A 27,916-nucleotide genomic window follows, 5' to 3' on the forward strand; every position below is an offset into this window, starting at 1 on the left:
GGTGGAACAACAATATGAACTAACCAGTACCCCCTGAGCTCGTGTCTCTAGCTGCATATGTAGCAGAAGATGGCCTAATCGGCCATCATTGGGAAGAGAAGCCCCTTNGTCTTGCAAACCTTATATGACCCAGCACAGGGGAAGGCCTGGGCCAAGAAGTGGGAGTGGGTGGGTAGGGGAGCAGGGGCGGGGGGAGGGTACAAGGAACTTTCGGAATAGCATTTGAAATGTAAATAAAGAAAAAAAAAAAACCAAAGTGTTTAAAAAACTGCCTACTTCGATTTTTAAAGAAACAACTAGAGTCCAGATTACCTTGTCCAAAGTGAGCTCTCTTGTACACAGCTAGAACATCTTGGTATCCTAGACTCCGGCAGACAACTTGTCCAGCTCGTATATCCCAGCGATCATCACAGATTGTGCCCCACTGGCCTTGGTGGAAGATCTCCACTCGGCCCTCATGGGCTCCACTACCACCAACCAGTCGAACTGTCCTAGGGGAGGCTATAAAACAGAAAACAAAGACCGATTATATTCACATTGGTTTTTTTTGTTTGTTTGTTTGTTTGTTTGTTTTGCAGAGTTCGTGGTTGGACCCGGGTATATTTTATTTCTTCTCCTCTTCTCCCCTCCCCTCCCCTGCCCTCCCCTCCCCTCTCTTCTCCTCTTTTCTTTTTTTCTTAAGAAAGTGTTTTGATACATTCATTTCTTCAATAAGGTGAACGATGCAAATAAATATTAAACTATTTTCGCCACCTACTGGTAAAGAGTATAACTGCAAACATTTTTTTTTTTTTCATTGCAAAGCTGAATTGAAGTTACATTTAAATATATTAAAACACTTCAAAAATTGTCCGGACGACTTCGCCGTTTGAGACATACAATTTTATTGCAATTTTATAGATTATTTTCATGTTATTTGTAAAATGTGTCACAGAGTGTCATTATTTTCCTGCAATCCAGTGACAGTCTAGGATGTCAAGAGTAGATAGACACCGTTCACCATAAATGAGAAAGTAGATTGCCAAACTATGAATCTTATGCAAAGAAAAGCAAGTAGTTATATTTAGAATTAGTAAAAACATTTCTTGCTACATGGGGTATAGATATTTCCCCCCCAAATGTTTACAATTTCTCATTCCCCTGGGTAACAGATATCAATGTCTTCAGTGGTTAGCCACGGAAATGTTGTTTACATAACAGTAAATATCCTTCCACATGTGTCTATTGAAGCAATTCTAAATAAACTCACACGAAATATGAAAGTATGAGAGGGTAAGACTGGGATAGCGATGGTGGGAGGGCACAGCGGGGTTTGAAACATGACCACAACTCATCACATGTATAAACTGTCAAAGAATACACAGCTAAATATATTAATGATAAGCAATAACGTCATCCTTTCTCGTAACCACAGCCAATGAGTAACTCAATTCAAACGCATCCTTTCAATTAAATGTCTGACTAATACTAAGTTATAAGTCAAGCTAGAGAGTGCTAGAGCGAGATGGCTTGGTGGTTAAGAGCACTTGTTTCTTTTCCAGAGAACCAGTGAGATCCATAATCCATTCTTTTTTTTTTTTTTTTTTTTTTTTTGAGACAGGGTTTCTCTGTATAGCCCTGGCTGTCCTGGAACTCACCTTGTAGACCAAAGGCCTCGAACTCAGAAATCCTCCTGCCTCTGCCTCCCGAATGCTGTGCTTAAAGGCATGTGCCACTATGCCCGGCCCATGATCCATTCTTAACATCCACCTAGTGACTTACAACCATCAATCACTGCAATTTCAGGGCATCTGATGCCTCCTCCTGGACTATGTGGGGACAAGGCACACAAATGTCGCTGAGACGTACATGCAGGCAAAATGCATAAGACGAAAATAACAGTTTTCTAGTATCTGAATGGAATTTCACAGCTTTGGTTTTTAGCGTTTATTACATGTAAGAAATATTCGGTGAAATTTCTTCTATTTCGAGTAAATTTTATTGAAGTAGTAATTCAACAACATATCAAGAAGGCTGAAACTTTCCTAAACCATGACTAATTTACTGAGCTACACAGAAGTATAACATGTGGTGTGGCACAGACTTTATTATAATTATGTTGTTGGTTCTACAGAATTAATGGAGCCATGCCAAAGCTCAAATCTATTCCTCGCTCAAGCCAAAATCTAAACCCTAAACATTTTTTTCAAATATAAATAACGTGTTATGACAGAATCCAAACTTGCAACTACTGAGAAAAATCCATAAGAGACACAATCATTTACAACAAGTGCCTAAGAAAATCAGAAATGATTCAAAGGATGATTGTGTAAAGCTTTCTATACTACAGCTACATTGTGCTCAGTAGCATTATGCCCCAGAGTTTATCTTGACAAGGTACAGCATATCCAACCATAATATATTTATCATTCATTCTATGGACAAGTCATCATATTCAAACATTTGACTATGCAAGCTACGTTGTCCCCAGCGTTGTTTATGTAAGTATTTGTAGTACTTGCTCCTCCACAGATGTTTTTGATGAGCCTTGCTTACCCTGGAGAAGTTTCTCTCAATTTTTGGGAAGCAGCAAAATTCCAAATTGCTGACCTTGCATTTAGTAGGGGCCTGGGTGGTTGCTTACGTTTCTGGCCAATAACCACATTTTGAGAAACATGAACTAGAAGATAATACTGCAAGGAAGGAGGCATGGTATACCATAAACAGCTCTCAGGACATTTATATGACCCACTCCGAGGCCCAGGGTTCCATCATAGAGTATCAGGTGGCAGGATGTAAGAGGTGGAGGATGCAGCTAGAGACACGAGTTCAGGGGGTACTGGTTAGTTCATATTGTTGTTCCACCAACAGGGTTGCAGCCTAATCGGCCATCATTGGGAAGAGAGGCCCCTTGGTCTTGCAAACTTTATATGACCCAGCACAGGGGAAGGCCAGGGCCAAGAAGTGGAAGTGGGTGGGTAGGGGAGCAGGGGTGGGGGGAGGGTATGGGGAACTTTCAGGATAGCATTTGAAATGTAAATAAAGAAAATATCAAATAAAAAAATACAAAAAAAAAAAAAAAAAAAAAACCGAGGGGTGGAGGATGGGAAGGAGTGCTGTCTTCTGGATATGATATGACCAAGAAAATTATGAACCCAGAATCTGTGACTACCTGTACTATACTGGTGCATACACATACACCCACACACATGCAAATACATATAAAATACACACACATGTACACACACCACACACACACACTCTCAGATTTTGGATCTGATTTGTACAATGTGAATGGGGCATTGTTAAATGTTTTGAACTCTGCAGAGCCTAATGTTTCAACTGTTAGAAAGAAGAAAATATTACTCAATATTAACTGAATACAGCTAACTACGTGCAGTTTTCTTTTCTGGGATCAGTTAAAAATGTTACCAAAACATAGGTCATGCCCTCAAAGTTGGGAAGATGTTAATGATGTTTAAAGTAAACAATACAGTCTTTAGAAATACTGCTCATACAAAGTTTTTATTTCTCAAGGTTTAAATATTTTATCTGAGGCAAAATAAACACATTATAATATAATAAACACACACATATATTTCAACAATTTTCACATGTAACATTTGTTCTTGTCAAACAGGCATTACTAATCTATTCTGCTGAGTTCCTGCTGGTAGACAAGACCTGAGGGAGAGTTTCAGATAAGAGTATATCTAGCCTTCACCGTTTCCCCCAGTCATTTACTTCTATTACTTTGCTGGTGCTTGTCGAAACTGGGAAATGTCTGTGGCCTGTGGGTATTTCTACCTGATGTTTTATTGGAATGTATCTACAACTATTAGTTTCCACATTGTCGGCAGCTACCTTCAGTCTCCACCAGCAAACGTGAAGAGCAACAGACACCACAGAACATGCAAAACAAACGTGTGTTTCCTGGTCACAGTGGTGGTTTGATTATTTTTTAATATTTAATAGCTACAAATACAATCCTGTAAGATAATAGAAGGTCTTAGCAGGGATAGATCTGTCCAGTGACTCCTAGAGCATCTAAGGTTGTTATTTAAACCATGACCACTCTCTCCTTGATCCTTAGAGAAACTATTCTGTTGTCATCATCATTGTCTTCTTTTTTCTCCCTCCTCCTCCTCCTCCTCCTCCTCCTCCTCCTCCTCTTCTTCTTCTTCTTCTTCTTCTTCTTCTTCCTTCTTCTTCCTCTTCCTCTTCCTCTTCCTCTTCCTCTTCTTCTCTTCCTCTACCTCCCCCCTTCCTCCTCCTTCTTTTTTGTTCCAGTCATTTAGCTCTACAATGTTCGAAATAAGCCTCCATACCCATTGTTTCTGGGACCTTATCTGATTTCTTCCTTGCTTCCCTCTCTGTCTTCCTTCTCAATTCTCCACACTCAATTCCAGGTGTGCATAGATTTTTATTTTCTCTTTTAGGTTCTGTTATCAATACTGGCCCATGTTGAAGCACTATCAACTGTTAGTTTCCCTTCTTTATTTAGACCCTTGTTAACTTCCCAGCACACAGCAGAATGCATGAGGTGACCTAGGGCTTTTATCCCAAGCAGTGATAAGACAGGTCATACATGTGGATAAATAATGTGATCCTCTTGAATGAAGGGCTTCAGAAGATGTTTAAATAAAATTGTTAAAATATTAGAATAAGAAACAATAGACTAGATTGCATTACTTTTAAGCTCTCTACAAGAGGTAGTTTTTATGTGTAGGAAAAGTAAGGTACACCATGACAAAATATGGATTTAATTCACATAATTTTGAGTCCTATTATGGGAGTAACTTACTTTGTTGACTACTGTAACCTTGACAGGGCATGGAGGCCAGGTGGAGCCTCTGATCAGCAACTGTCCATATTCTCATACCTGATTCTCTCCAGCTCAGACCAAAGACCTATTGCTTAGCTGCTGACTCGCGAGAGACAATATCTTCTGATTAACTGTCAACTTAGCCACCTCTAACACAAGGAGATTTGAATATGTGAGACAAGGACCTGTTCCCACATGAGAAAACTGCAGGTAAATCCAAATCCAAAATAGGGGATTATTTGTTTAGTTAATTCATTCATTAATTAATAACTTATACCATTGCCTTTGAAAATACCCCACATTTGCTTTCTGTGTGGTAATATACTCAACTAGGTTAGGGAGTCAATATGGTAAATACTGAGATTTTACAAATCCAGGTTTTGGAGCATCTGTGGCTTACTTAGCACTTGTTCACTGTAAATTTCCTTCCTTGTTTTCTTTGTTTGAAATGTATTTCACTTAAAGAAGAAAATGGCACATTCACACCCATGGTGATAAAGCCTCATCAGATCCCTAAATGATGAAAGTGCTTCATGTACAAGTCTTTCCTTAAAGTGATACATGACCAATGAAGAGTTAATACTTCCATTTACAGACAGCTCTCAACTTCCAGTGGTTTGTCTTAATGACCTTTAACTTCACAGTTCTGCGAAAGTGATACATATTCAGGAGAAAATGAACTTGGCTGTTTGACCTTTGAGTGTGTTTTTTCTTCTCTGACAGAGACATGCATTCTCAAACCCCTCTAGAAATGTAGAAGGGCTGAAAGAAGAGACAGCACTTGGCCAGCCTGAGAGCAGAGGGAAGGAAGTTGTATGAGGATTGTGCGTATACTTCCTCATTATGTACAGTTATCACTTTCATTTCTCTTACATGCCTAAGCAGGGCTGGTGCACATCCTCAGATGGGGAGAGAGAGAAGAGAGAGAGAGAGAGAGAGAGAGAGAGAGAGAGAGAGAGAGAGAGAGAGAGAGAGGCTGATTACTGGAATGAAGTAGTTTGGGAGAAGGTGGATCCAAAGATGTCTTTTCAAGGATTGCCATAACAAATGACTGTGGCTGTGTAGCTTAAAAGTGAAGTTCATAGGTTAGGAAGCCATAAGACTGCAATCAAGGAGCTGCCAAGGACATCTCTTTTTCAAAGCTGGGTAGAATCTGTGCTTTCTTCTTCCCCATTTCTAGTGTCTCCACCACTTCTTGGTGGTTTTGGCTATAGCTCCAGTATGTCAGATCTTCTCTGGATGTGCTTGCATTTTCATACATGGGCTCACCAAATTAAAGTGCACCTTAATACTGTATGAAGTAATTTTGGCTTAAATATATGTACAAGTATTTTCTAAAATCAGGTCACTCTCTGAGATTTCGAGAAGATATGATTGCATTCTTGACACACTGTGAAAAAGATGGCAGAAATTTGAACAAAAAATCAAAAACATTGTTTTCAGTATTTTTGTTAAAGTATTGTAGACTAGAGGTACTTTTAACCTTAGAACATGATGATGTGGCACAATTTTATTTCAATATTTAAGATCAAATTGATCAATATTTGAAATCTCCAGAGTAAGCTAGATTATAAATGTTTTGTTAATGCTGGCAATAAATCACATCTCAAAACTAATAATGGTTTTTAACTAAATGCTTCAACAACTATCTGAATAAAATTTGAGGACTTGCCAGTTTAAAATATTATATTCCATTTAGATACTATTTTAAGCACAATTTTCAGTAGCTTACTTCAATATAAAAAGATTTAAAAGGGCTTCTGTTGCTATATTTCAATTGTCTATATAAAAATATTGAATCATTGGGGTTTTAAGATACTCTTACCAAGAGTGGGATAAATAGTCAAGATAAAAACAGTATTGGGGGTTTTAAAAGTTCAGGGAAATAAATTTCTGTGGAAAAGTGAGAACTCTTTATGAGAATATTTGTCATATCAGAACAATCCAGCTACACTTACAAGTGAATCTTAATTTGTAAAGGTACTTACAGGGAGAAATTTCAACAACTTACAGTATGTAACTTGCCTATTTATGAGTTGTTTAATTTATTTAATTATTTGTATCTCAATTAGGACACAGAGTCCCTCAATCTCCAGGTCAAAAATTAAGACTTTGAGCAAATCTCATTTAGAGTAACATTAACTTTAAAAGATTTTTATCATATAGGGCACTGTGAACTCTGATTTCTAAGTTTGTACATTTCAGACTGACTTTGAGAAAATTTGCATGTCCTTCTTTGTAAGCCATTGAGGAACTGCTTAATGAATGAACCTCTGCAAACTCTCATCTGACCACTAACAGAATAAATGCGGTAAGATGTGTCTCTTGGGATTAGGATTGAAAATGTTACAGTACATAAAACAATTTATCCTAATGTGTGAAGTATTATAGATGAATAGTATGAGAGTAAAATAGAATGAAATTAGTCATTGTTTATTTTGAAAATTATCCTGCAGAGTCATGGATTGTAAGGGGACTTAAAACTTGAGGTTTAGAGAGAAAACATGTTCCAAATTTGATCCACTAGAGTTTAATCTGTTTAGTTACTGTCAGCTCTGACAAATTAGTAGAGTTTCCTGACTGACATGAAAATAAAATTCGCACAATTTACTGAGTATTTATACCTTGAGTTAGATTTGGAGTCAACTGAAAGACAACATACAGTCCTGGTGGCATATGTTTATGTTTACAAACGTTTTTATCAAGCTAAAAACAGACTGACTTAATGGAACAGGTAAAAGACGTGTGTGTGTGTGTGTGTGTGTGTGTGTGTGTGTGTGTGTACATGTGCGTGTGTGTGCTTGTGTGTTCTTTATTATATTGATTCCTAATAGGAGTGGCTATAATGTATTATTGTCCACTGCTGAACCTAGCAGTATTTGGAGAGAGTATTTGAAGCTTCAAAAAGTCAAAAAAGAAGATAGTCTCCTTACCCAGAATGTAGTTGCTTCCATTTGTTTGACCTTTGTTGTGTAGTCAAAGTAGAAACTCACTAAAGAGATGAAAGAAAATGGATTGCCTTGTTCTGTTTGGATAATAATAAAAGCAGATAAATACATCTACTAAATAGTGGATCTGAATAAATGGGATCTAAGTTAGATGGAATTACCAAACACTCTATTGTAAGAATGTCCCAAGTGTCTGTTCAGGGATAGATGAGCCAGTGCCTTGAAAGGAGATATTTATCTATCCTGAAAGCTGAAGAGAACAGTTTCTAGTCTCAACTGTGTTACAAACTGGACTTACAGCTATGTGCACGAAGCTCTACAATTTTCGCTTTAATTCTTTTCATTTTTTTATGACAACCATCTCAGTATGGAACTCTGATGAGGCCTAACTTAAAACACAATGTCTTCCATTAAGGTCTGAGGGGGAAAGTTGGATCAAGGTTGACTATAATGTTATTTTGGGGTTGAATATTAACCGAGCCCAGTTTCCAAGTGCATAGACAAACTACACCTCTAGCAGGTGTTACAGAAGTTTTTAAAGGTTCTGACCACTCGTGAGGAAAGTGCAGGGACAGATTATGAGAATCAAGTGAGGGCATTTCTGATCTCTCCCCTTAAAGCCCCGGGGAATCCTGTGGAACGGGGGAGGAAAGACTAGGAGTTAGAAATGATAGAGGACACCAGAAGAGCGTAGTCCACTGAGTTAATTAAGACTAAAGCAGCAAGCACAGGGGCTGTAAGGGGCTGTACCAGGTCTGCTGTGTATATGTTATGGCTGTTAGCTTAGTGTTTTGTGGGACCCTTAACAATAACTCTTTTCCTCCTATTTGGTTGCCTTGTCCAGCCTCGAGAGGATAGCTTTGGTCTTGTCTTATTGTGTTTTGTTGTAGTCTCTTAGAAGGAAGCCTGATTTTTTTTTTTTTTTTTTTTTTTTTTTTTTGGTCTGAGGTGAAATGGAGGAGGAGGAATCTGGAGAGAAGGGAGATGACAGAGTTGTGGGGAGTGGAGGGAGGAGAAACTAACTAGCTGGAATGTATTATACAAGAGAGAAATCTATTTTCCAATTAAAAAAGAAATACATTGCAAAGTGCTGGGTGCAGTGGGAGATTATTCATTACATTGCTTCTTAAAGATTCGGATACCTAGCTTAATGCTTCGGAAACAGTGATGGCAGCAGCAATGGACTACATAATAAAAAGCCTTTGACTGCTTTTCCCTCCCTAATTCCTCAAACAGTTCTTAAGAAGCATCCACCCTAGCTCATGGCCCAAATCTCATGAAAGGGGAATCTCAATGTCAAGTCTGCACGAAACAGAATCCCCAGAGGTTATTCCTCTACATCCCACAGGCCACGAGTAACTTCTAAACAGGTGGCTGCTGGGATGCAGTGTGGTTTACTTGATTATAACTCATTCCCACCGTGAGAGAATTGAATGGCTCAAATAGCTGTCCAATCAGTAATCAGCAAGATTGTTCCTAAATGTTATTGACCCACACCGTGTGGTTGTTCAGTGTCCGATTGTCTCCTTGTACCATGGAGATTGTGAAGAGGAAATCATGGCTTCCTAATTACCAGGCATTTAGTGCATTGTCAGGGAATGAGTGCACACATCACTGAACTCAGCAGCCAAGAGTAAACTCAGCCCCCAAGCAGACACGAATCAGAGGATGATTGAAGGGGGAAGAAGTGGCAAGATGTAAAGATAATATGGCTCAGCATGAAGCTATTGTCAACAAAGGTGACAGATATGAAATCTAAGAGACATGCGTAGAGAGACTGAGTCCAGAAAATTTAGTTCAACTCTTGTATTATACTTGGTTTTGATGTCAACTTGCCCCAAATTAGAATTGCCTGAGTAGGAGCCTCACAGGAAGAAGGATCTTGATTGCCTTGATGATTGTTGTGAGAAGTCCTGCCCTGGATGTGGGCAGTACCAGCATGGACAAAATGGATGTGGCCGAAGAAAGCTCATCCTTCATCGTGCTGCAGTTAATCTGCTCTGTTGCTGCTGCTGCTTCTTCCTTCACTGCTAGCAGAACCAGAGTCTCCAAGCTTTTGTTCTGGACCATGGAAACTTTCAATCTCCTAGGGCCGGATTGGGACAATGGAGGCACACAGTCTTGTAGAATGAGCAGGTACTGGTTGTCTGACTCTTCGCCAGTAAGAGGCAGCGGATGTGAAACTGTTTCAGATGCTAAGGAACTCAGCCTCAAAGTCAGAAAAACTACCAGGTTCTCATCTCATTGGTGTGATTTTTGGTGCTATTATTATTTTAATGCCTCCGTGAGTGTGTACACACACACACACACACACACACACACACACACACACACACAACCATTAGTTTTGTTTCTTTAGAGAACCCCAATATGTCCTGTATCATGCTATTCATAAAGTAAGACTCATCTTGTAGAATTTTTGCATGAGACAATGCATTTATTTCTTTAGTGAGTGAGTTTTGTTACCTCTCAGTTCAGTGTTTTTTATTGTTTTTTGTTGTTTACTGCTTTCTTTTTTAACCAAAGATCCTCACGATATAACCTAAGCTGACCTCAAATTTTCAGTCCTCTTGCCCCAGTCTCTGAAATGCTGAAATTACATTGTACCACCACTCTCAGCCCTACTTACCTGCTCTCACAAATATATTGGTGATAATTATTTGAGGAAGAATATAACTGATAGTCAAGGTCATTCTGTTTGACATTAATCTTTTAAAAATGGGTCACTGTAAATTCAGGCAATATTTCCTGGGTCACAGTTCTTGTTATTTCATGAAATGGCATACTATTAAGGGACATTACTGAAATTTAAAGTTACAAAAACAGTACAGAGCAAATGCAAGTGAAATTATTCTTGTAAATTTTAATACCAGCATTACTACTCAGAGAGGTTGTAGAGGAAATGACCCTGCTGGCACTCCAGGTTTTGACTCTAATGTCCAGCACTATGAATAAGACAAATCAGCTTATTCTGACAGTGCAAGACCATCTTGTTTTTCTTTTCCCCCTTTCACTTAGGTTTTGTATTTGTATATCCATAAATAATAGATAAAATAGGTATATCATCCAGTGTACAGAAACTTGAAAAAGCAAGTTTTTCTTTAATTTTTAAATGGGAAATAAGACCTAGTTGGTTAACTAGACCTGCTAGGTTATGATTTGAACATATGCAAAATGTTCAAAAAGATCATCTCTTCAGCTTGCCATAGCAGGGCATGCCTGTAATCCCAGGACTTAGGAAGCCAAGATAGGACGATAACAATTTTGAGGCCAGACTGAGATATGGAGTGACACTAATGCCATAAATAAACAAACAAGCAAGCAAACAAACAAATAAACAAATCTCTTATTTAAGAGTTTGAAATGATGGCTAATATTGTCAATTTGACAGAAAGTAGAACGTCTTGGGAGACAAACCTTTGGGAATGTCTGTCTGGGAGACTCCAGTGAACATTAAATAAGGTAAGAAGACCAACCATAAATGTGGGAGGCACCTCTACCGGTTCTGGGTTTCTAGGAATGAATACAAAGGAGCAAAGAAGCTAAGCGTCATTGTGTTCTCCCTGTGCTTCCTAACCATGGAGAGAACACGGCCAGATATCTCATGCTCAAAACTCTACAACTTCCCTGCTATTATGTAAGACATCTTCAAACTGTGGGTCAAAGCAAGCGCTTCTATAACGTGCATTTGTCAGAACAGTGAGAAAGCTAATAGATGGTGCAGCTCAGTGTCAGAGCATTTACCTAACAGTACAAGGACTCAGGTTTGCTGCCACCTGAAAATAAAATGTCTGATTTTAAATTTTCAAAATATTCACTAAGGATCTAAGAGATTCCTCAGTAGATATTAATAACCATGATTCAACTGGTTACTTCTTGTAACCAGAACATTCATGTTCTTTGAATGCACAGGTTGTATTCCTGTGGGTGACCGTGTGCTTATCAGAAATGGAGGGGTCAGGGATCATTGTGGAAGAAGAGGTATAGAAAGTGCACGGTGGTAGATGATCTCTTCTCCCACAATGATCCCCGATCCCTCCATTTCTGCATGCAAGTCACAGTAGTTGTAACGGCATGCACAATACTGGTTCATGCTCAAGCCAGGCCTAATCATGCCACAAAGAGAAAGAATTTGGTGAGACACTCCTTCCCAAGTCAAGAAGTTGCAGACAACTGACAGCTGCTGAGAGAAAGTCAATATCTCCTGGTAAGTTGACCATGCTCCAGTGGTCATATCTGCAAATATGTGGGTAACACAAATTGTTCTTGAGTTACTTATTGAGACACAAAGTTGGGGTGGCTATGGAAGCAGGAGTAGATCTGGGAGGAGTTGGGAGGAGAATAAATATGATCCAAAGACATCATATGAAAATCTCAAAGAACTAATAAAATAATTTAAAAATTAATATTAAAAAATAAGTGTTAATATCACATGAGAGAGTTTCGCTTAGATGGCACTTTATAAAAGAACATTTGACTATTTTACTAGAGGCTAATGAGTCATGCTGTAAACCATATGGGGTTTTATGAAAATATTGTGCATGGAAAACTGAATATTGTGTTCAGTCACACTTGACACCATTCCAGTGGAAGTGTAACTTCAGACTCCCACAAAATATCATTAGAAGATATAGCCATTTTGCTGCACAATGCACATTAGAGACGATGAAACAGCTTTGCAATGTTTCTGGAATTCACATATTTTACTCTGAAGTGTATTACTCAGGGTATGAGAATTTGTGGGAGGACTAAAATAAGAGTAACTTTAGTGCCCTAGGCAATGATTAAGGGTGATTAGCTTAAACTCTAATGCAAGTGTGCATAGATGTCTTGGACATGTCCTGTGTCGTCAAGCTGTTTTTCTAGGTAACTAATCTTAAGACTCAGTTTCTAACAGTTGCATGCTTCCAGACAATAAAGGTTGAGGAAACCAAATAATAGCAGAATTCCTCATTGTAGCACAGAAGGCAGTGACTCATAAGTAGGGATGGGGTGTCAGGAAATACTCAGTTGCTCATAGGTTAGGAAAAGATGTGACATGGCTTTCTGGGTTTCCTTTCTCTATCCAAACCCCTGTTCATATTAGATAAATTTCAAATTTGCTAGCACAAATCCTGGATAGAATTATATTGACTTTCCCCTCTTCTGATTGGATCTGGTGGAGTTCAGGCTCTAACAGTCAGTGGGAAAAAGAATTGAACAGGACAAGCTAAGTATGCATCAGTTGCTGGTTTAAATCTCTATTTACAAGACATAGCAATAATATTATTAAGGCTATATTTATTGTGTTATGAGAATGCTGCATGGTTTTATTAACAATTCAGGGCATCCCTGGAAGTGATATCCAAAATCACAACTGTCATAAGTTGGTAGCATTTGTCTAGTTTACTAAGAGTTGCTCCCGCTCAGGTATACTGGACCCTGTTTTGTTAGCCCATAACTAGTGCTACTGTGAAAAAGCACACTCTGAAATTTAGAAAAAGAAGACACAGTAAGTGCAAAGAGGCATCAAAGCATCTAGTGAATCTGTAAAGTGCGAAAACTTGGTCAGTTACTGAAGTAAAGGTAGACTATTAGCAGGTAGCTCTTCAGAAGGCGCATATAAGTAACTCTCATTAGTGATAATGGAAGTCTTGAGAGCACTTCCAGGAAGACGATGTGTCTGAGTAATAGACTCAAGGTAGGGAATGAAGGCAATATACACAGTAGTTACGCTGGTGGAAACGTAAACACAGATGACTCAGTAGTATACTTCTGGAATTTGACCTAATCTATATACATTTTTATCTCCTTGAGATCTTCAAAGTATAAGGCTCATTCTGGAAAAAAATAGAACTGCTAATTACAAATCTACACACTCTCTCTCCACCTCCATAATCAATATTTTTAGGGTTTATATGCATTGAATACTTGAGTGATTTGGAAGCATTTCACAGAGTCATGAGAATTTGGAAACTGAGAGGTACAGCTTTGAGTCTGTGCTGTTTTCCTTTATAAGCAGTTAACCTTAGATTCCAGTTCATTAAATGTTGATAGTAATAGCATTTATCCCACTGGCTTTCTGAGCATTAGATTTAAAAATGCACAAAAAGCACCTGGTATGCAGCAAGTATCCTCTGAATATCCATTATTATAATTAGTTAGTGATGGGAGAAGGGTTTAACTTTAATCAACTGAATGTTTTAAGAAAGGCCAGAAGTTTATTTAAGATCGAGTTGAGTTTTCTGTATAAATCAAAGCAAATACATCTTTTTTTCATATCATTGTATGAGGTTCAAAAGAAAATGCCCCAAATTCACATCCTGTCTCTCTTCTTGATCACAAGCAAAGCACGCTGACACACCACAGATAACTCTTTTCAATGGTGCCTCAGAGTGTTTGCTTAAACGCTTCCCTTGCTTGATTGAAACACCCTTTCTAGTTAGCATGGCAACAGAACATAGCATTTTCACTTTCCATTATACACTATAAAAGATGGGATAATTGATGCTTCTGATTAGGGCATTCGGCATCTATTTTTATCTAAAGAGAAAAACAGAGACTTCTTCACTAATTTGGAAAGTTCAGGTTAATATTCCACACTTAACCATATATGTGTAGTTTTGAATATAAAATGACTTAACTGAATTCCTAGAATTTGTCTGCCAGCACAGCTGGGATTGGGGTCATTCTGTAGGAAGCCAAAATTGTCCACAGCAATGCATCTGGCACAAGAAGAGAGTCACCCACACTCCACAGCACAGGCCAATTAAGCCCCAGGCACAAATCCAAGTTTCTCTAGATGTTTGCACAGAATAACTAGTCCGTTAATACTACAGACTCCCCAAATCATTGGCTAATTCCATCTTTCTTTTTTCTCCGGGGCATATTTCATTCATATCTTGGAGGCACAAAGGCAGAGACAAAACCTTGTACCAGTAACAATGCAAATTTGTTGCTGCCCTTCTTAGAACATGCTCGACAGAAATGGGCTCAGGTTCTGTCCTGAATAGCCCAGGCTTGTTTTATTAGTTTGACATTTGTTCTTACCTCTGTCAACATATTTGGCCTCTGGTTTAGCTGCTTCTCTTCCTTATACCTAACTATCTTCGGCTTTGCTGAGACAAACTCACTCCCTTATGTTCTGGGCACACATGCATTGCTCCATATAACAAAGAAATCTTGTCTTATTTAACATTTATTAGTTTTTATTCAAGACATACATTTGGGTCTTGGCATTTTCATTTTCTTTCAGTCTTAATATGATTAGAGATTTACCATGTCTGCATAAAATTTATAATGAACATCTGTTCTGTTGAAAAAAAAAAAGACTGCTATGAACTATTCTGAAGACTTTAAAGGTCTTCATGGTTTTACAGACATCTTCACACATATTTTGGTCCCCACAACAACCCTGTGAGGTAGGAATTGACATGTTCATTAGCAGAGCATAAAATAGGAAAAGTGAGATATACACAGGCATACAGTTAGTAATCTGCTCCTATCTTAATGCTGCAGACCTTAGAGTTTAGTGTTAAAGCACAAAGGAAAGTCCTGAAAAACATGCTCTGTTTACTCACAAAGAGGCAGCAACATGGAAACAACATGACGTATTATATCTTTATTGTTCCTGCATTTTGTTTTCTTTCATTCTCTTGTGTTGTATTTTCTCCCTTATTATAACTTGTACAAAATATCTCCATTTCTACGGCAATATTTAGTTTTCAGTATATATATATGGCAAACAAATGTAAAGAGCTTTCTAGAATAAAAATAAGCATTATTTTTCTTTATGATCAAAATGTTTTTGTTTAAAAATCGATAAGCAATCATTGAAGTAAAGTTCGTTCTCATTCAAATATGAAATTATTATAAAAGTACAACTTTTATGTTTCTCTTTCATATATAGATTTCTACATACTATATAATTATATGTGGGGAATCTCAAATTTGGGGAATAAGAAGGTAGCAAAGTGAAACAAACAATAAAAATTAAGCTATTTTTAATATACTAGAGTACTAAAGTTATTTATCTACTTTCAATATTTATATAGCCCTATTCTTTTCCTGGGACAGTTCTCGTTGGTTTGTTTATAACTGATATATTTGTATCTCCTAGAGGTAATTAGTCTTATAAAGTTAGAAAAAAACGTATTTATAGCTGTCAAGTCTGGCTCCAATTCATACACAATGAACTTATTATTATTATGTTAAATGAATTAGTGAATGAATGGATGGATAGACCCCTATTTCCATCCCTGTTTGTATTTGAGGAAAATATCTTATATTTCAAGAACCGATACTTAATCGATCAATATCAATTAAGTTTTTTTTCTTAGAATTTAATAGGATTCTGCACAGTTAGGTGAGGAGAGCAGCAGAAGGTCTGAAGAAGGCAGGCACATCCCTCTACTCAACGGTGGCACATCTAGGTAAAGGGTGCCAGGGGTGGGGGGTCATTGGAGCAGAGCGTATGCCATGGAGTCCCAAACAGCACCCAGGGTCAGAAGAGGAAGTTATGGAGAAGCCAGGCATGGCATGACACAGGAACCAATGTCATTTGAAGGAGTTGCAAAAGGATCCCAGAAGTCACTTGTGCTGATGACTTGATGACTGATGAGGTGAAAGGTCTTTTAAGGAGATGATAGCAGAGTGCTCTGCCCAGCCCAGCTGATCTTAAAAGGGTCTTGCCCCAATATGATCAGGGAGTTATACTGATCCTGACGTGCGTATGAAAGAGGAAATCATGGTTATTTTATTATATTTGAATCATGCTCAAAGTATAGAAAAATGTACATTGAATTCATTCCATACAAAGTTTAAAGATTATAATTAAAATGTGAAGAATTGGACAATACTATACAGAATAAGTGGTAGCACCATTTTTGAGGCACTAGCCAGACTTCATTGTAAAATGCACATGACATTTGAACAATTGATTCTACTTCTAGTGAATCCTCTATTTAATAGTATTCTCATGAAATGGCATAGGGAAATGTAGAATGCAGCATTGCTTATTAAAGGCAAGTATAAATATAAAGCAAGCAAAAATTATTGACCCTTCAAGAATAGGACACTAAACAACCACTTTGTGGCAATTGGGGCTTCTCTCTAATTTAGGATGTCTGCTCACTGAGAGAAAAAGGTCAAAGCACACGAGATTACATATTAAACACAGAAAACCAGGACCTATTATGTTAGATGTATAGGCATATTATTATTTCTTCTTTAGGAATAGATTAGAATTGCCTTCGCATTGTCTTTGGGGACCATGTGAAAGAACCAAGAGGCTGCATATGCTCATACACAAAAATAGCTCTTACTGCTTTCTCAAAGAAAGTATTCAGTCCAAAACAGCCGTGAAAGTTTTTAAATTAAATTTCTAGCCAAAGCTGAAAAATTATTTTAAAACATTTGGTAACTGTGGGAAACAGAAAGCAGTATCGCTTTTCAATGTACAGACTAAAGGAGAGAAGCTCCTTACATGCCAAACTCAACTAAAGCCTAAAGAAAGCCCCAGGGAAAGGGGATGAGATCAAAACACTTTTATATAAAGTACGAGAAAATAGAAATAGAAACAAAGGTACACAGAAACTTAACGACCGGGGGCTAAGAGGTCAACTGAATCTAAATGGGATGGATGAAAAAGGAGATAAAAGTGGTTAGCAAGCATACAACCCAAAACTGGCCACTTGATAAAATATATGGGCAAAGGAATGTGTTTATGTTTCCTTAATATGCTAAGAGCAGTGGGGAAAATACTAAAGTTCTAAGAAATCCACCACTGCAATATGTTGTTCAACTTTAAAAATCACCATGGTGATGTTAGTTAGACTCCAATGGCTCATCACAATGATAACCTTATACTGTCTAATTGTGGCATCTCTATGTGGTATTAATTTTTTTTAGATAACCAAGACATGCTGATTCTATATTTAAAAAATTGATCATGACAACAAAGTTTTTTATTTTTAATAAGGACTTTACCATGGTGTGTCTAACTGAATGATCAGAGTATAGTTGTTGTTCACCCCACACATGCTCATAACATGTATTTCACATGTAGACTCTCCTGGGAAGACAGAAGAGGCACTCTTTGATTTAAAGAATCTAAGTGTGTGTGTGTGTGTGTGTGTGTGTGTGTGTGTGTGTGTGTGTATTACATTCTCTTCAAAATTATTATATTAAAGCATATTCATCCTATACACATAAAAATTATGATGGCCTAGCCATGTCAGCGGATATTTAATATTTAGTGCCCAGTGCACTGGTTTTGAGCAATTCAGTAAGAAGCCTGCATTCCATTAAGGAAGCTCCCTGATGTGAAAGCTATTCCTCCAGAGGTTGGAAAGTGTGTAATATGACATTTTCAAGGTTTTAGAAAAAACAAAATGAAACAAAAGCCATATCTGCCAGAGAATAACTAGGTTAAGGTCTTCAGGTTTTCCTAATATCTATATATGAGTTTTTGTTAAGTAGACTTAGTGTGTAAGAAGCCTGTGATTGTTTCTACTCATAGGTTTGATTTCCTTCCAGTGGATAGAAATTGATGTGGAAAATCGAACTATTTTCTATGTGATTTTTTTTTTCCTTTATAAAATAGTGTTCATCGAAAAAAAAACAAAAGCAAAAAACAAAACAAAAAAACAAAAAAGCAAACCAAGTGGGTTATGAGTTTGAAAGAGCTATCTAATCTAATCTATTTGTTTTTTATTTTAATTAGCATGTTTTATTTGGAGAAATCTATGGCTTCTACAGAAGCTCTGTGAATCAGTGTTAAAATTCTTAACCTTTGTTTCAAGCCTATGCCACTAATATCACAATCTTACATTATTACAAAAACTGACACAGGAAAAAAGGAGTCATGAACTTACTTGTGCCTACACTCCCCTTTTCTCCCTTTTGTCCTTTAGGTCCAGCAGGTCCTTCGGAGAAAACAAAACAGCAAAAAATAAATTAGTCCAACTCAAAATGAAGCTCTCTTTCTTTCTGTCTTCATTCTTTTACATCTTAGGGATGCTGGAGACAGTACCCAAGGCCTGTGTTTACTAAGCACATATTATATCACTGAGCTATAGTTTCAAACTCCACAAAACTTGATTTAAATGGCAATAGGACATGGGAAAATAAGATAAAAATTTATAGCAACTTAGAGTTAGTGAAATATAATAATCATACCATAATGCTAATAAAGATGATCTTTTTTGAAAGCACAGTGTGAGTTTGGTATTATAACATCTAAAATTATTTAGGAAGGTATGAAATACTCCCAAAGAGACAACACTGGAGTGTAGCATGACTTTTGCAAATTCATTCTCATTTTTCTCATTTCTCATTTTTCTCTGTCTTTCTTCAACTCCATGATCCCAGCATCCTCCAATCTATCCTGAGTCTTGTATTTTTTCCCACTGTAATTTCATTTTGGTTATTATTATTTATTTCTTGCTAACACACCATTCTAAAGATTGGACTATAAAGCTTAAGGAGCTTGTCGAATTCTGATAACTCTGTTTGTAAATGTTCACTGGTTCCTCAACCCTCTAGTCTAGACTCATTTACACGGGCATACAGCCCAAGTATTATACAAAGGTCAGTGACTGAAACTTCTAAGTAACTGTAGAAATGCTGACATTTCAGCTTTCTGAATGGTTTGCTACTTTGTTCTAAGTTCATCTTTAAATGATGGTATTCAGGAGATAATTATCCAGTACCAACACAAAATGTCCATTGTGACAACTCTATTTCATAAGAGTGGTTTTATCTGACTATTAACTCTTCTTCCAAGAGTTACCAGATTCCTATCTTACAGGTACTACCATGTTTTGCATCCATACAGAACTGACTTCAGTGCTATTTGATTCAAAGTCAAATTCATTATTAATGTTTTGGATTTCCCTTTAACTTTCCATCTGAATTTGCATCAGGAGAAGTGGCTTAAGAATCTGAGTCTGGAAAATTATCAATGATTTCTAAAGTGTTATCTTTGGTTATTCTGCTTTACTACATGCAGATGTTAGGACAGATCATGGCCCTTAAACCTTTTAAAGCTGAAGTTTATTCTCCCATGAATTCTTCCCTCTATTGTACAGTTGCTTTGAAAGTTTCTCACAATATTAATAACACATTTTTCTTAAGAGATGGCAGTTTCTGCAACTTATCCTACTATCCTCTCAGTTTATCATCTCTGACACCTTAGCTAGACTCTGATTTCTATCCTCAATAAATTAGAGGAAAGAACTTTTACAACTTATCTCATTTTCTTTTATGAGACTTTTTTTTTGAGAGTTTCATGAAATGTATTTTGATCATATTTACCTCCTTTCCCCAACTCCTCTTAGATCTACCCTCACCACCCTACCCACACATTTTCATGTCCATTTTTAAAAACCTATAAAGTCCCATTTATGTTGCCCAATTATTCTTGGATATGGGCCCTGAAGTGGACCCATTTTGATATACCAAGGGTCATAGCCTTAAAGAAAATCCACTACTCCTTTCCCAAAAGTTAGCAGTTGTCAACAGTGACTTAGCTACTGATGACGAGACTTTGGACCCATCTACCCTAATGCTCAGATTTTTGCTGTCTTCAGCTGGTACAGATAACCTCTTTAATAGCACAACTATTTTACAGTTGATTTTGGAGTTTTAATATGAATTATTTCATTCATTTTGTACTTTCATGTTTCGTCTTTATCTTTGATTGGAATATTTGTATGTCCCTCTTAAAGATTTTTGGTCCCCAATTCACCAAACTTTTAAAAAATGTCATCTGTATAAAATAGATTGAGACTTGAACCACTTAAACTGCATAAATTATACCAATTGAAATGGTTTGGGATTTTATTTTAAATTAAGTTAGCATTAGTTAAATGCTAAATATTACATATCCAATGCCTATGAAAGCAACTGCTAATTCTCGAGTTTCTATTGCAGTTTTTTTATATCATTAAATGTGCTCTTTAGTTCTGAGTAAATTATTTCAAGTGCCATTAAATTGGCAAAATAATTAAGTAACACAAAAAAGAACCCAATGTTTTAATTTTTTAAGAGTACTCCATCATGAAGACTATAACCAAATTTTCACACTGTTCAAAAAAGAAAGGATTAAGAATCTAAAAATATAAAGGGGGGAGGGTTAAAGCCATGTGTGGTTCATCGATTTTATTCTTCACAAAGAGGCAGCCACAATATAAAACTCAGTTTCTAAAGTTCAGCTTAAACTTTATGCTCAGGGATGGGGAAAGCAATGCACAACTACTAGCTGTGTTTACACAATGATGTCTCCACCAGTGTGTTACAAGGAAGAGAACCCCAACCCTGAGGACACCCGGGGATCTCCTAACCACTGTGGCCTCTCCTCCAGACTCCTGACAACTATGGCTATATTTCCTGTCTCAATAGTTTGCCTTTTTCAAAAGTGCATGCGGTTCAAATCTTTGAGTTAATAGTACTCTCAGATCGGCTTCTTTCCATTGGCATTGTGCATTTAAGATTTCTCTGTATCATGGTGTGGCCTGATTATATATTTCTCTTTGTCACTATGATTCTGTTTCCTGCCTTCTTCCTAGTTTATGTATCAATTTACATGCTATAAGTTGGTAGAGGTTGAATGCAGAGTGTGTGGTGATTAGGTGCATCAAAGGGTATTTTTAGGACTGAGAGTCTATTCTGTAACACTGATAGAGATATATATGGAACACAAAGTATACTCGAACCCTAATGTACTCAATGGATTTTTGGCAATAATGTTGCCACTTTGGCTTAATATTTGTGTCAAATGATCCCTCAAAACAAGGTGCTATATGTTGTGCATTTGATGAGAGATATATGGGAACAGTGTCTTTGACATTTTCCTATAAACCTAGAAGTATCTAAGAATAATATCGATTATAACTACCTTAACAATATGGACTGTATTCTCTTGGTATTACTTTCATTTGAAAATGGAAAACATAAGCTATTCTCTACTAATGCGGTGATATGAAGAACATTATCCAATATCTATTCATGTAATCATGGTAATAACAATCATTATCTATATAAAAGTTGAAATGATTTCAGTGTCGATTATTATACACTAAGAGAAACCCATGTATTTTGTTATATATTTTTTTTTAACTGGGGCATACCAGAATTTGGTCAGTTACTTCTAAAGGGTATTTACACTGCTACTTTCTCCTGGTATTTTTTTGTATTCTGCTTACTGTATGGTAGATAACATCCTTCATAGCAAGCTATGACTATGTAAAATGTATAGATTCTGTGAGTATCTGTTGAATGTGATGTATAAATGGAACTATTTTCCTTCCAGGCACAGGAATTTTTCTGGTGGGTAAAAATTAATTTCAAACTATTTTAGACTATAAAGTTAACTAGAACACTGTTATTCATACTATGAAAATTTTTATTATGCAAGTATTCTAGAAACACGATTAATTTTCCAGTAATTACTTGCATCACAATACCTACCTGACCTCCCTGGCTTCCCTGGTGGTCCTGTGTTTCCTCGCCCTCCAGAGAAGCCAGCTGGTCCCCGATCACCTTTAACACCTGGAATACCTGCATGGTTAAAAGAGAAAACAAATATGTCTGACAATTTATTTTTGAACATATTCAAGTACACAATAAATGAAATTAATCTCTGAGGGAAGTATGGCATTTTTCCTATCATTCATGTATTCCGTTGAAAGATAATATAAAAAAAATGACATGAGCATATTGCATTAACTTTGTTATAGTCAATGAAACACTCATTGTCAGCAAACTAAAGACAAAAATTTTCAGTTGTATCCCGAATCCTACTATAATCAACCAGAAAATTTTGAGTGGTGGATATTAGTATAGCCAGTATGATAAAAATTTGAAGCTTGAGATTTTATTATTCATATTAGTAAAAGTACAACATAATAAAAAGTATGCATGAGTTTTTATTTAAACACCATGCCCTTGAATTATTTAATGGACATTTATAGCATGCAATAATGTATGGAGAATAATGAAGCAGTTATAGAGTGTTTTCCTGGGGATTTCAGAGGGTAAGTTATCCCCTACTAGTCTTCATGTGCGATAGTATCAGTTGACTAATACATTGATGATGTCAGTGCCCCTTGTGGTCCCTTTACTTCTCAATAACACTATCAAACTTTTATGATCGGAGCATTTTAGGGGAACACTTTAGATGCAAATCACATGTCTCAACAACTACAAGTTCATATACATATACATCATATACACATACATATACACACACACACACACACAAATATATATATATATATATATATATATATATATATATATATATATATATATATCCAGTATATATTTTAAGAATAAAAAGCAATAGAACATTCTTTCAAAGGGACTGGTACTATAAAATGAATTATTATTACAATGTCTTAAGAAAAAGCACACTTTAATCTCTTGTGCACTCTAGAGGATGTGTAATGATTATAACGTATCAACTATTTAGGGCCCCTAGAGTAATCACAGAAGTTTCTAAGACACTTTTACCCCAGCTGTGGGAGTGTTTGTTAAGGGGAGTTTAATGAGTTAAATGGCAGTATAAATGGGGTTTATGAAAGAGGGATCATTACGATTGATCACCATCTATCCTTCGGTTCCTGATTTGGGTATCACATTTGAAGCAATCATAGACAACACTGAATGGATATTAAATAATGATCAAATCTATCATTTTTGAAGCTTGCATAGTTTTTGTTGTCATGCCTCAAATGAAATTGCAGCCGTCTACCTTAATGGGTTCTCTACCAGGATAATTTAATTAACTGTCATATGACCAAACTGCATATATAGTATCTATTTGTATAAATGAGCGATGTCATCAAAAGCCACTAAGTCCTTGTTGTCATATATCTTGACTGCCCACTTGATTGCATCTTGAATTTGATAAGATCAAGAAGCCCCTGTATGTGTTGGGGGCAGAGAGTTCTGTGAGGGCAGCTATAAGATCAACTAACTGAGGGAAAACCCTCTCTTAGAATTCCAGCAATAGCAGAGTCACAAAATAGCAAGGAGGAATTAACAACACTATATGCTTTGTAACTGCTTCATGCTGGTGAGTATTTATTGTGTTGTTATGGCTACTGCTCTGGTTGTTATTGCTGCTGATGTGGCCAGCATCCTTTCCGGACAACCGACTCCAGCTTCTTGAGTCCCCAACATGAACTGAAGAACAGTTGCTCTGCAAGAATAGTCCAAGCTTTTAGTCCTAGATTAGACCAGCTGAAGCAGTCAGCATTAGGGACAGAGTAACCAAGTTTTCTGTTTCTCCAGCATGAAGACAATGTTCAATTATTAGCCCCTATTTTGTAAGCCAACCCAATAATTTTTATAACAGTCGCTCATCAGTCTGTTTCACTGGATTACCCTAATTAATTCGGTTGGAGACAAGATATATTAGTTTGACATGGTGTCTGTTTATACTAGAACAAAAGTTGAAAGTCTCAAATCCTATCTCGCACATGGACAGTGCAGAAAGAATTGGCATAATGTTTTCAAGATGCTTTCTACAACAAGTCATGGGCTTCACTGATTGCTATGCGTGCACTAAATGGCTTTACCAATTATGCATCATACTTGAGGGATAGTTTCTTACAGATCTTAGAGAGAGAAGCTCTGGCAGATACAATAATGCGGGCTGCTTCCCTTCTTAAGATATCAATGTATTTCTCTTTAGATCTATACATCCCTCAACAAGAATGACCTTGCTGGATGAAAAAAATCTATCTGTGATTAATGTTAAAATCACACACTCATTGGCTTATAGAAAGATGACCATACACATACACCTACAATCACACATACACACTATATATACATATATGTTTATGTATATATGATATATATGATAGAGGATAAGATTAAGACATTAAGATAAGATATACATGATGTACCTATCACATGCTATTCATACTTTTCATCCTTGGGTGTTTTTCCTCATGCAACTTGGGTTAGTCAAAATATCAAAAGAAGAACATTTTATTTCATCTAAAGAGGAAAATTAAGATGTAATCGAAGCTATTCAGGTGATTTTTGGCCAGTCAGCTTTTCTAATTATGCTTAGACCATTTGGGCTATATTCCTTCAAAACAGTGTGTAGAGAATTTGTTTGTGAAGTATGGCATTTGAATAGCATGATAGTAGCCCTGTTGGTATTGTTGGTGTCATTTTTTTTTCAGTAAAGATAGTTCATGATCTCTCTCCTTTTCTCTGCCTTCCATTATCTTCTTTCAAAACATTGGTTTCAAGATAACAACATACTCAGACGAAAATAATTTGGCACAATTTTTCTCTAAGTAAAATACAATAGAGAGAGTGGCTGAAAGCCCAGGCAAAAACCGTTCATCATCTCAGCTTTATTTACTTTATGATTCTGTGAGTTTAAGGAGGTATAGTGCAGTCACAAAATATGTAAGAACAATATTCTAACTTTTATAACTCATTAATGTATATATATATATATATATGTATATATATATATATTGAAAATCATATCTTGTAAACTAATCTAATATGAATGTGATTTTCTTCTTCACATAGAGCCTTATGTCTACTATATATCGTACGTAGTCTCTCCAACCCCCCAAGGCTCATACACAACCTCATGTTGTAACTCTGGATAAAACATTGAATAGTCTACAAAAATCAATAATTGGTGCTTAGGCTAGAAAGATGACTTCAGTACCTAAAAGCACTGATTTTCTTCCATGCATGATTCCTGAGACTCATGTTGCAACATATCATTGTCTGTAACTCAAGTTCTTTGGGATTAGATAATCTCTGCAGGTCTCTGAGCATACCAGGCATGCACATGATGTACAGACAACTGTGTAGCCAAAAGTTCCAAACACAAGATAATAAAATAATTTTAAATGAATTAATGTTTCCTATTCAATTTGCTATGTGATTTGGTTGCTATAACACATTATATTTCCCCAAAATGTGAGAGGATTTAAACACACACACACACACACACACACACACACACACAGCATTGAATAGATGAAACAGTTCTTTTCCTCTAAATACAAAGATCAATACCATCATTCAACTTCATGATATATGATTAAGAGCTTACTATAGCCTTACCTCTTATGCCTGGAGCGCCAGGTGGACCAGGTACTCCAGTAAGCCCTCTGTCTCCCTTTTCACCTCGGGGTCCAGGAGGCCCTTTAAAAAATAAAAAGTACTGATTATAATTATAAATCACAGGTGAGTTTGTTATTTATCAAGACAGTTATGTGGAAATTTAGAGATTTACATGTAATTAAATTTTAATTTATAAAATCTTAAAACTATAACCTAAGTGTTGAATAAATTGTCTTATTTTTTTCTAGGCAGAATCAGTAAACTGTAGATCATGAAGTCAAGTAGACCAATTGCAAGGTTGATACAACATACAACATTGGAAAAGGGTATCTTAAATTAGGAGTTTTAAGAGAAATATTTACATATCTCAGTTAAATATTATATATAAGAAAAATTAAGAGGATTTGTGGAAGGTCTTTACATAGTAAGAGAAAAAGGGACAAGTCAAAAATAACTTGAAACAAGAAACTATTGGGAGAACCATGCTATTTACAAAAGGACTAGAAAAACAACAGACATAAGAATGTAGGTGGACTTGGTTAAAACTAAAGATTTTGATTTTGGATTTTAAAAAGGGTGAGATAAGCATCCACACTTTAGTCTTCCTTCTTGAGCTTAATGTGGTCTGTGAATTGTAACTTAGGTATTCCAAGCTTTCGGGCAAATATCTATTTATCAGTGAGTGCATAACATATGTGTTCTTTTGTGACTGGGTTACCTCACTCAGGATGACATTTTCTAGTTCCATCCATTTGCCTAAGAATTCATGAGTTAATTTTTTTTGATAGCTGATTAGTACTCCACTGTGTAAATTATCTGTATCCATTCCTCTGTTGAAGGATATCTGGGTTCTTTCCAGCTTCTGGCTATTATAAATAAGATTGCTAGGAACATAGTGGAGTATGCATCCTTATTACATGTTGGAGCATCTTCTGGGTATATGCCCAGGAGNGGTATTGCTGGATCCTCTGGTAGTACTATGTCCAATTTTCTGAAGAACCTCCAGACTGATTTCCAGAGTGGTTGTACCAGCTTGCAATCCCACCAGCAATGAAGGAGTGTTCCAATTTCTCCACAACCTTACCAGCATCTGCTGTCACCTGAGTTTTTGACTTTAGCCATTTTGAACAGTATGAGGTAGAGTCTCTATACCCCATTTGTAATAGGGTTATTTGCTTTTCTGGTGTCTAACTTCTTGAGTTCTTTGTGTAAGGAGCCGAAGGGGTTTGCAACCCCACAGGAAGAACAACAATATCAACCAATCAGACGCCCACCCCCGGAGCTCCCAGGGACTAAACAACCAACCAAAGAGTTCACATGGAGTGATCCTTGGCTCCAGCAGCTTATATAGCAGCAGAGGATGGACATGTTCGGCATCAATGGGAGGAGAGGCCCTTAGTTCTATGAAGGCTCGATGCCCCAGTGCAGGGGAATGACAAGGTGGGGAGGTGGAAGTGAGTGGGTGGGGGAGCACCTTCATAGAAGCAGGGGGAAGGGAGATGGGATAAGAGGTTTCTGGAGGGGTAACTGGGAAAGATGATAACATTTGAAGTGTAAATAAATAAAATATCCATTTTTTTTAAAAGGGTGGGATAGAGATTAAAATGCACAAAGAAAGTATTCAGCTATTTGAAGGCTGATTAACCCAAAGTTTTCTTTGTCATGTGTTTTAATGTGATAATTAAAGGAAGACGAGCTAACACGTGAGCTGTATATGAACTACAAAGATCAGTAATAAAGGAAGTACCCCTGCAACAACCTGCTGTAGCACAGATAACTACCAGGTCACTCATTCACTCAGCGACTTCATTTCTAGAGATACACATTAACTATAATTTCACATTTCTTATTTTCTTTCAATGTAAAAGCATCCATTTTATTACATATCAAGATGTCTGTAATATATAAACATTTATTGACAAATGTGAATATAAACAAATTGAGAACCACAAGTATAAATTTGGGTAGAACATTGCGTATAGAATGCATGAGCCCTCAGATTCCATTCCATTGCCAATAAATACATAAAAAAGAGAGTAAATGAATTAGCAATGAATAAGTCAAATTTTACTAT

General features: G+C 36.7%; 1 protein-coding gene across 2 annotated transcripts in view; it reads right to left on the bottom strand.

Annotated features, from left to right (window-relative positions):
* Positions 1-27,916, bottom strand: part of Msr1 (macrophage scavenger receptor 1) — a 65,155-nt gene that overhangs the window by 11,572 nt on the left and 25,667 nt on the right. Inside the window, exons 6-9 of one of the 2 annotated variants that reach the window (XM_021219456.2) lie at positions 25,843-25,923; positions 22,201-22,290; positions 18,606-18,656; positions 313-501 (exon numbers count right to left, since the gene is read on the bottom strand). In XM_021219456.2, coding sequence (XP_021075115.2) covers positions 313-501; positions 18,606-18,656; positions 22,201-22,290; positions 25,843-25,923 — 411 coding nt within the window. Of the gene's footprint in view, positions 1-312; positions 502-15,978; positions 16,452-18,605; positions 18,657-22,200; positions 22,291-25,842; positions 25,924-27,916 lie in introns of those variants that run through there. The other variant, XM_021219457.2, reaches the window with a different exon arrangement.

Source organism: Mus pahari, chromosome 19 (genome assembly GCF_900095145.1).
Source record: "Mus pahari chromosome 19, PAHARI_EIJ_v1.1, whole genome shotgun sequence".
NCBI classification, from domain to species: Eukaryota; Metazoa; Chordata; class Mammalia; order Rodentia; family Muridae; genus Mus; species Mus pahari.